The sequence below is a fragment of the Microtus ochrogaster genome, chromosome 8, assembly GCF_000317375.1.
Source record: "Microtus ochrogaster isolate Prairie Vole_2 chromosome 8, MicOch1.0, whole genome shotgun sequence".
In the NCBI taxonomy this organism is placed as follows: domain Eukaryota; kingdom Metazoa; phylum Chordata; class Mammalia; order Rodentia; family Cricetidae; genus Microtus; species Microtus ochrogaster.
Window position 1 is genome coordinate 41,914,636 of NC_022015.1, and position 10,275 is coordinate 41,924,910.

The following is a 10,275-nucleotide window of genomic DNA, read 5'->3' on the forward strand; positions in this document are numbered from 1 at the left end:
CTGTGCAGCCAAGAGGCTGCCAGGCAGGATTCCAGGCAGGTCTGTACCCCAAGGCCGCTGCAGAGGAAGGAGTCTCTAGAGCTTCAGAGGGCTTTGTCTGTTTAAACAGGGTCTTATGTGTCCTTGGCTTTAACCCCTAGGTCTTACCGGATGACCCTGAACTTCTGATTTTCCTGCCGCCCTCTCCTGACTATTGGGATTACATGCCTATACAAGCGTGCCCAGTTTTTGCAGTACTGAGGATCAAACCCAGGGGCTTGTGCACGTTAGGCAAACATTTGATCAAGTGAAGTACAACCCCAGCCCTAGAGAGCGGAATTTTGTTTATTTGTTTGCTTGTTTGTTGTCTGATATGCTGAGGCAGGACCTGGCTCTGTGACCCAGGCTGCCCTCATACTGGTACTCTCCCTGCCTCAACCTCCTGGATGCTGGGTTTATAGGCATCTACCACCAACCAACCCAACTTCACAAGTTCATTTTACATTCAGGGTCAATAGCATCAAAGACTGTGGCAAGGGATGGGAGCACGGGGAGAGATAGGGAAATAGCTTTGAAAGGAACCTCCACTCCTTGGATGAGGTGGAAGATAAGTGAAGGAAAAGTGACAATGGACCAGGGTGTCTGGGAGGGCAAGCTGTGTCTTATGTGTCTTCTGGATGTGTTCCCTGGTCCTAAATTAGCCTGGTTTTGGTACATCCTCAGTTACTAGTCATCCCTGCCTTTCTTTTTCCCTGGACCCTGGCAAACAGTCTAGGACAGATAACTCTAAATTCCTCAACCCCATCTCTAAGGGACACAGAGCTGCTATCACTAGGGAAGAGGACGGGGTAAGGACATTGCTGTTGGCTTCTTGGACTTACTGGGTTCTAGGAAGTAAGGGAATAACATCTAGACGTGAGCACAGCCATGAGAAGGGCCTGGAGCCATCCCAGCATGAGAGCCTATCTCAAAATAAGAATTAAAAATACCCTTGCCTGGTGTGGTGGTGCATACCTTTAATCCCAGCACTTAGAAGGCAGAGTCAGGTGGATCTCTAAGTCTGCAGTGACCAGGAAGAGCTACATAGTGAGAGCCTGTATCAATTAATATTGATAATAATCTTGAATATACATATTTTACCGTTGATGGAAGACGAGCTGGGGCTACAGCTTAAGTCAGACGAATAATTGCGCAGCATGTACAAAAAGGCCCTGGATTCTCTTCCCCAGCTATATACAGACAACTGATCTGGTGGCTCAGCCCTGTTATCTCTGCTTTTGGAAGGCAGAGTCAGGAGAACCAGATTCAGGGTCATCCTTGACTATATCAAGCTTCCAACCAAATAGGGCCTTTGGATGGGTGTCTCTTTTGTTTTAGTTTTTTTGTTTTTGTTTTGTTTTGTTTTTTGAGACAGAGTTTCTATGTGTTAACAGCCCTAGACATCCTGGATCTCATTTTGTAGACCAGGCTGGCCTTGAACTCAAAGATCTGTTTCTGCATCCCTGAGATTGAAGGTGTACACCACCACACCTGGCTGCCTTTTTTGTTTGGTTTTGAGTCAAGTTCTTGTGTAGGCCTGGCTGGCCTGGTGGTTGCTATGTGAACTAAGCTGGTATCCAGTTTCCAGCAATCCTTCTGCCTGAGCCACCCAACTGCTGCAATATACACATTAGGCCTTTTCATTGTTGGTTATTGTTTTATTTGTTTATTACAGCACCTCACTCTTGCAGGCCCGACTGGCCTGGGGCTCACTGTGTAGCCAAGGCTGGTCTCAGACTTGTGGTAGTCTTTCTGCTCCAGCCTTCCTGAGTGCTGGGATTATAGACATAAACCATGTCCAGCTAGAGATCCCTCTAGCTGTGCTAAAACACCATGACCAAGGTAATTTAAGATTGAGCTTATTTGGGTTTACTGTTCCAGAGGATTAAAAGCCATGATGGTGGGTAGAGGTGGCAGGCAGCAGACATGGTAGCTGGAGCAAGAAATTGAGAGCTTATGTCTTGATCCCCAAACACAAAGAGAGCCAGGCACTGGGTGGTGGTGGCGCACGCCTTTAATCCCGACACTTAGGAGGCAGAGGCAGGCGGGTCTCTGTGAGTTCGAGGCCAGCCTGGTCTACAAAGGGAGTTCCAGGACAGGCTCCAAAGCCACAGAGAAGCCCGGTCTCGAAAAACCAAAAAAAAAAAAAAAAGTCAGCAGTGGGAATGGTGCCTGTGCCTGCCCTCCATGACACACTCCTCCAACACGGTCACACCTCCTAAATGTACCTAAACAGCACCACCAACTGGGAACCAAGTATTCCGAGTATTCAAACTTCTGAGTCTATGGGGACAACTCTCACGTAGGCCACCACATCCGCTAGTGCTCCGCACCTTGTGCCACCTTCAAGAATAAGGAGCACTATTCCTCACCTATGACTGCCCCCCAGCTGACTGTGGGCCTCCCACTGTGCTAAGGGCTAAAAGGCCCAACTGAGATCCTGCTTTAGGTTAAAGGGCCCTAGTTGTTTCTATGGCTCCCTCTTCCCTATACAGGACACTAAGAAGAAATGCCAGGCCTTGAGGATGGGCAGGGGAGCTGGTTTATGGTTTATGGTTTCCATGTCTGATATTGACCAGAATGACAAGAGGCAGATTCGGCTGGCTCAAGAAACCACTGGACAGTCTGGTGAAACAACAGATGTCCTTTCTTCTTCTTTTTCTGTTTTTTGTTTTTTTTTTTTTTTTTTGAGACAGAGTTTCTCTGTGATGCTTTGGTGTCTGTCCTGGAACTAGCTCTTGTAGACCAGGCTGGCCTCAAACTCACAGATCTGCCTGCCTCTGCCTCCAGAGTGCTGGGATTAAGGGTGTGCACCACCACCACCCAGCCACCAGGTGTCCTTTACTTGTTATGAAAGGCTTGGGCCCAGGAGATGCTGAGGCCAGTGTCACAGAAAAGTGCCTTTACTGTTCCTGCCCTCGGGCACCTCCCCAAGCACCTAAGAACTCTGACTCTCCTTGGCGTGTTGAAGGGTACACACCCACAGGAGGCTGGCGGAAAGGGCCTGCACTGGTCTGGTCTTTAGACTCTGTGACTCTCACTGAGGGTGAGGGAAACTGGGCCTTCCTACAATCCACAGGAAAGTGACTCCATAGCTGGCGACAGCAGGAGACACTAGGATGGTTTCAGGATATACCCAATATATCCTGGCCAAACCCAGGAGGTGGAGGACAGGGCTTGGCTTACTGTTAGAAAAGAGCTGGTTAGCCGGGCGGTGGTGGCGCACACCTTTAATCCCAGCACTCGGGAGGCAGAGGCAGGCCGATCTCTGTGAGTTCGAGACCAGCCTGGTCTACAGAGCTAGTTCCAGGACAGGCTCCAAAGCCACAGAGAAACCCTGTCTCGAAAAAACAAAACAAAACAAAACAAAAAAAGAGCTGGTCTAGGAACCTGAGCAGACAAAGGGGGGTGGGGGGGGCAGCGACTCAGGGTCCTGGAGGTGTTTGCTCTTCCTGGGGCACAGCTGTCACGAGGAATCCTGAAGTGGCTGGATATGGCTATCAATGAGGTATAAGTACAGGGGAGCCAACTGCGTCTGCTTCTGCCGCTGCAGGCACAGCTGTCTGGCCTGGCACCCTAGGATCCAAAAGCCTCAAGATGCTGGTGCAGCCATCTGGGACTTGGACTCAGGAGACCGACAATTAACCCCTTCAGGCCTGTAATGGTGATCAAATCCACATCCTCATATGGAACAATGCTCCCAGCTTTGAGAGGAACCACAGGGCTGGCACTACGGTTCTCTTCATTGTGGACGGAACCCTGCCGTATCCTTCCCCTGGTGTGTCCAGGTGTACCCAGTATCCTCACCTGCCAGGGACCCTCAGTGACTTGTCCTTCACCTACCACTACACCTGACCAAGAGTATGGTGAAGACGGTCCCTCCTCAGTCCACAGGAAGTTCTGAACTCCAGTTCCCAGGACCACTTCCTGCCTCTGAGCCTGTGCCAGGCAGGAGCCCAGCCTAGGGAAGTAGCTGTAAACTCTCCCAGACATGCTGCAGAGGTCTGGTGGGGCTAACCCTTCCTTTGGGCCTCTTTCTCTGTGAAGAGACTTCAGAGTCCTCGCTGAAGACTTTGATGAGGACTACTCTTGAGTATTGTAGCAAACACAGGGACAAAGCTCATCCTTCCACTTACACAGGGGACTGAATTCATGGCTGGGTGTTGATGCCCAGTCAGAGCCTGGCTCAGGGCCTGCTCCAGGATGCCAAGCAGACAGCATTCTGAACATCCCTGACCTCACCCCACAATTTCTGTGAAATGGCACAAATACATACACTTAGGCTCCACTTACCCATGGCTTCCTTCTCAGAAAGGGGGTAGGGCCAGCACAGTCCATGTGCCTCCCAAAAGCAATGCATGAAACCCACTGCCCATGGCACACAGCATCTGGACACCATCCCAGCATCTGAACAAAGTGTCTTTTATTAATGACATACAAATAAAACTGATACAAAAGGTGACATTTTCCCTCTTTGATTCCAGTGATAAGAAGCTGCTAGGAAAAAAATACATAAAACAAGAAACTTATCTTCCAACTTTCCTCTAAAAAACAAAAAACCCTCCAGAAAGTTAAAAAGAACCATACACATTTAACAGCAACAAAAATAACCTGAAATGGGACAGGCTCACAAAAACAAAAACCTTTTTAAAACATTTTAACACGTCCCAAACAAAAAACAAAAGAGCCTGGTACAGCAGGCTAGACCTTCTGTTTCTCAAAATCATGAGGGTGGAAGATGATGTAAGCCTGATAAACCATTGGACTCAACACCCACAGATCTGCTGGTCTTGGCCACCATCCCTCTGGTCCAGTGAGAGATCCTGAAGGGTCCTTTGGGATATGGTCTGCAGAGGGTGAGGAGCAGGGCAGGCACTCAGCACCACAAGCACCCTGGTGCCAGGTGTCCAGTGACTGGAGACAAGACACTCACCTCACATGGGATTTATACTGGGGGTTCCTTTTGGTCCCCCTAAGTGTGAGGCATCAAAAATTCATGATCTAAGACAGATGAGGATCAGGGAGTAACTCTTCCAAGCATGTTCCTGTTTCCTGATTCTTGGAAGGAGCCTACCAATCCCATCTGGGCAGCTTCAACTCTCACCAGGGGATAGTCCCCAGAAGCTAGTAGGCCAGGCAAAGGTAGACCTATTCCAGTGTAAAGCTCCAAGGCCCTCTCCAAGGCAAGGCTGACAGGCCTAAGAACAACACAGGGTGCTCACAGAGGACAGACCATGGCAAAAAAGGACCCTCCATGCCCAGGCTACCATGCAAGAAGGATCTGAGTGAGAGGTGGCTGCTCTGGGAAGACCCGCCAGGACAGACAGAGTCAGGCAGGGGGTGAGCTGAGCAGACTCTGAGGTCAGGAAGGGTCTCAGAGCAACTGCACAAAGGCAAGTTCTTTGCCATGCCTCAAGGCAAAACTCAGGGATGGCAATGGGGAAGCGGCAAGTGTGTTTTCCTAGGTGAAGATTTGGTTTTGCTTCCTTGGAAGAACATAACCCAGAGATCAGGATGAGTTCAAGTTCTAAGCCTACATTCTCTTCATCTTCTGAAGAGGAAGGCCTTCTCCTGGCCCTAGCCTGCCACTGTACGATGACACCAATGACAGAAAGCAGTGGTAAGCCACTGAAAGGCATTCCTGAGTATCCCAGTGGGCCAGGACAGTGGCACAAGTGCCTCATTGAGGCAGTGAGGGATGGGGCTGGGGAGAACAGGCAAAGAGGCCTGCTGCTGGCTGGGGCTCCTCAGACAGGGAGGATGGGGGGTGTAACCCACCTTCAGAGAGCAATCAGCACCAAGAGTAGGAGAAAATGGTATCAACTATACCAGGAAGGAAGGGTCCTTCTGGGGAAGAAGAGGGGTTCCCTGCTGTTACTTCTCTTGAGATTAAGAACAGAGGTATCTGGGCTGAAGAGAGACGTGTGTGAACAGGCGGGACTGAGTCAAGATCATGAGAAATGCAGCAAAATTCAAAGGCCCAGAGATACTGCATCCCTAGGGCAAACACCTAAGAGACTGGCAGCTCTTCCTGGCCTTTTCTGCCTTACTGACCGTGATGGAGACACAATCTCCTCCTGAAGTTGGCTTTGGCTGGTCCTGAGATTCCACCCTGTGGATCTATAAGAACACAGCACAAACCCCTGCATCTTGACATCAAAGAGATACATGGTCTCCAGGAGAGCACTTGGTCCCCAGAGTAAAAATGTCCAAGGGCTGTTGTGTGCCCAGATCTGCATCCAATCCTTCCTGGGAACCAGCAGACTCCAGGCCTTTCACAAAGGTGGGGATAAACATTCCATCTGTCCATACGGGGCATGGTGTGGGAATTCAGCTGTAGACAAGTGGGAACCTTCCATTTTAGGGTCCCAAGAGCTAAGCAAGGAGGCAGCCACTGCACAAGGATGGGCTCAGTGGCCAACCTGTCACCCTTCTCACAGCACCCTCGCCCTGTGCCCCCTCCTGGCACTCTGCTTTTCCAGGAGGGGGTGGAAAGGCAGCTGGGGTCACTGCTCCCCAGGGTTCTGTGCTCTCAGGGTATGCCTGGCTTATGCAAGGCTAAGGCACCCACACAGTTCTGGGGGTACCTGGCAAGTAGCTTAAGACCAGGGAAGAGGACAGGCCTAAGGAGAGTGACTTCACTTGCAAATGGTTCTGGGAGTTCAGTGACAGCAGCCACCACAGTGCCCGCCTGTGTGGGAATGCTGACTATCCCCAAACTTGGTCCTCCGGCTCAGGATCTCGTAAGAACAGTCCTCCCCACAGCAACCAGACATGCTGGGGGAAGAGTCATCGATTTCAAACCTACAAGACAGACAGGAGGAAAGGGTTAGCAGCTGGTTTTGCACATGAGCCGAGAATTTCTGCAGCAGTTCTGAGACCCTTGGAATGAGGCAAAGGGACCAAGTCAGAGGGCACTGGCACACCATCTCACAAACCCCAATCCCCACAGACCACTGACAGGATCAGCATGAGGACAAGCAGGCACCTGGGAGCAGCAGAGGGAGCACCCTAACCACCCAGAAGGACCACGCCAGAGCCGCGCTCCTTACTGAAGTGCCTCTCGGAAGAACTGATAGGCGCCATGGTTGTGTTTAAAGACAGTTAGCATCACTTTCTTCATCTGTGTGCTGGAAGGGAGCAGAGAGAACACCTTTTAGAAACTGAATAAAGGGTCTAGAGAGATGGCTTAGCAGTGAAGAAAGTTCTTCTGTTCTTCCAGAGAACTGGAGTTCATTTCCCAGCCACAGAGTGGCTCACACCTACCTACCTGCAATTCAAGATCTAGAGTATCCCACACCCTCTGGCTTCTCCAGGCACTGTACTCACATGGCAGGCATGCACATACACATAAAAATATGTAAAATAGGGGCTGGAGAGATGGCTCAGAGGTTAAGAGCATTGTCTGCTCTTCCAAAGGTCCTGAGTTCAATTCCCAGCAACCACATGGTGGTTCACAACCATCTATAATAAGGTGTGGTGCCCTCTTCTGGCATATATACAGGCAGAATATTGTATACATAATAAATAAATAAATATTTTTTAAAAATATGTAAAATAAAAACAAAACTAAATACACATTTTATTTTTTAACCTAAGAGTGGTCTATCCATATGTATGCCTTTATGCCAGAAGAGGGCATCAGATCCCACTAGAGATGGTTATAAACCACCATATGGTTGCTGGGAATTGAACTCAGGACCTCTGGAAGAGCAGCCAGTACTCTTAACAGCTGAGCTATCTCTTTAGCCCCCAAGACATATCTTGTTTTAAAACAAAACAAAAACAAAAACACAAGGTTTGGGGAAATGTCTCAGAGGTTAGGAACACTGGTTGCTCTTGCAGAAGACCTGGGTTTTTTTGTTTGTTTGGTTGGTTGGTTTTGGTTTTTTCGAGACAGGGTTTCTCTGTGGCTTTGGAGCCTGTCCTGGAACTAGCTCTGTAGGCCAGGCTGGTCTCGATCTCACAGAGATCGGCCTGCCTCTGCCTCCCGAGTGCTGGGATTAAAGGCGTGTGCCAGGGCTGGAGAGATGGCTCAGTGGTTTAGAGCACTGTCTGCTCTTCCAGAGGTCCTGAGTTCAATTCCCAGCAACCACATGGTGGCTCACAACCATCTGTGATGAGATCCGGCGCCCTCCTCTGGCGTATGGGCATACATGGAGGCAGAATGTTGTATACATAATAAATAAATAAATCTTTAAAAAAATAAAAAATAAAAAATAAAGGCGTGCGCCCCCATCGCCCGGCAAGACCTGGGGTTTAATCTTTAGCCCTGACACAGTGGTGCAGAGCCATCTGTAACCCTAGGTCCAAGGAATCTGATGCCCTCTTTGGGCCTTCAAAAGGTACCAAGTACAAACATGGTACATATACAAACACAAAGGAAAAAACACCCATACACTCATAAAAGTAAAAAACAAGCTGTCACTCAGCATTAGTGTAAGTCTTTTTTTTTTTTTAATATTTATTTATTTATCATGCATACAATATTCTGTCTGTATGTACGTCTGCAGGCCAGAAGAGGGCACCAGACCTCATTACAGATGGTTGTGAGCCACCATGTGGTTGCCGGGAATTGAACTTAGGCCCTCTGGAAGAGCAGACACGGTTAAGATGGCTCTTAACCACTGAGCCATCTCTCCAGCCCCCTAGTGTAAATCTTTAATCCCAGTACTTGGGAGGCAGAGGCCAAGTGGCTCTCTGAGTTTCAAGGCCAGCCTGGACTACAGAGTGAGATCCGTGACAGCCAGCCAGGGCTACCCAGATAAAACCCTGTCCCAGACAACAACAAAGCGAATCAATCAATACAGAACAGAGACTAAGGTCAGGCCTCTTCTCTCTTCCTTACATTTTGCCCCAAAAGGAGTCCTCCAGTCCCTCCTCCAGCCTGCAGAGGTCTTGGCCCCCTTGGCACTGAGTCCCTCCCACCACTGCAGGATGGCCAGAGTGCCCCAGTGTCAGGGATCTCCCACTTGCCCTCTAACCTAGAGGCGGAATAAAGCAGGGCCGGCTTTCTGACGGGTCTAGATACATTTTTCCTCCTCAGTGGCCCCCTTGATGCAGCTCTTAACCCCACAGCTGTGCGGCAGCCCTTACCTGTTGGCCATGAGCTGCAGGATCTGAATGAGGAACTTCCCCAGGCCTTTCCGTCGCACCTTGCTCTCCAACTGCACTTCGTAGCTAACAAAGAAAGCAGAGGCGTGCACAGGACAGTGCCAAGGAGAGGATCCCGCTCCAGAGGAGCCTGCTGTCCAGACCCAGAGAGGCTCGGTGGGTCCACCACCTGGTCTCCTCCCTCTCTACCCAAGTTAAGTCTCAGTTCCTACCAGTACAGGACTTCATCCCCGCACTCCACATCAAACCGGAAGTGAGAAAAGGCAACCGGGATGGAATTGTTTTCCCAAGCAATGAGGTACCAGGCTCGGTCATCAGTCATTTCCTCCCGTTTCTCTCGGTCCTTCCAGCCCCATTCACTTTGCTCATACCTGAGGAGTTGGGGCAATCAGGACAGGGGACCTTGGAAGAAAGTCACTGGGGTGCAGGGCTGCCCTCAGTGAGGCCATGCTTACATTGTCTGCATATTGGTTTTGGTGAGGTCAAAGGCCCAGTCCACAGTAGCTGGCTCCAATCCAGACACTCGCTTACATTCAATGGAGATATTCAACCTGAGAAGCAGACAGGGAGACATCGGGGCCAGGGTTCTCACCAGGAACTGCTGTTCCTCCTTTAATGTCTGCCAGGGAGGCATGCCACTCTCAGGCACCCTACAGGAAAAGCCCAATTTTCCAGATGCAGGACTAACAAGTCATCACAGGCCTAGTTCCCACCTCACCTGGACAGTCTTTATCAGGCTCGCTCTGTCAGCTGCTCTCCTTGGCTGCTTCTCTCTCCCCTACCGGCCCAGTCTCTGCAGCTTCTAGTACTTACCAGAAACACTCTACTTACTCCCCGGCTGTTTGTAAGCACCTGTCCTGCTAACTGCATCGCTGCTCCTCTCACCAGGCTCATAGGACCAGGGCTTTAGCTAACTGCCATCCCTGCAGAGCAGCTGGGTGACCTGGGCTTTCAAAAAGACTACAGCTCGATACCTCTCCCCCAGTGCAGTCCTACCTGCCTCTTCCTTGTGATACCCAATGGGGACTGACATGTGTTACTACTATAGGTATCAAGGTCCTTCATTCCAATAAGATTGAAAGGAACCAGCCGGGCGATGGTGGCGCACGCCTTTAATCCCAGCACTCGGGAGGCAGAGGCAGG

General features: G+C 50.1%; 1 protein-coding gene across 2 annotated transcripts in view; it reads right to left on the bottom strand.

Moving 5' to 3' along the window:
* Positions 1-4,431: 4,431 nt before the first annotated feature.
* Positions 4,432-10,275, bottom strand: part of Naa40 (N(alpha)-acetyltransferase 40, NatD catalytic subunit) — a 17,940-nt gene continuing 12,096 nt past the window's right edge. The window contains exons 4-8 of one of the 2 annotated variants that reach the window (XM_005351868.3): positions 9,588-9,683; positions 9,345-9,503; positions 9,115-9,198; positions 7,071-7,148; positions 4,432-6,822 (exon numbers count right to left, since the gene is read on the bottom strand). In XM_005351868.3, coding sequence (XP_005351925.2) covers positions 6,681-6,822; positions 7,071-7,148; positions 9,115-9,198; positions 9,345-9,503; positions 9,588-9,683 — 559 coding nt within the window. In that variant the 3' untranslated portion in view covers positions 4,432-6,680. Of the gene's footprint in view, positions 6,823-7,006; positions 7,149-9,114; positions 9,199-9,344; positions 9,504-9,587; positions 9,684-10,275 lie in introns of both variants that reach the window. The other variant, XR_003377305.1, reaches the window with a different exon arrangement.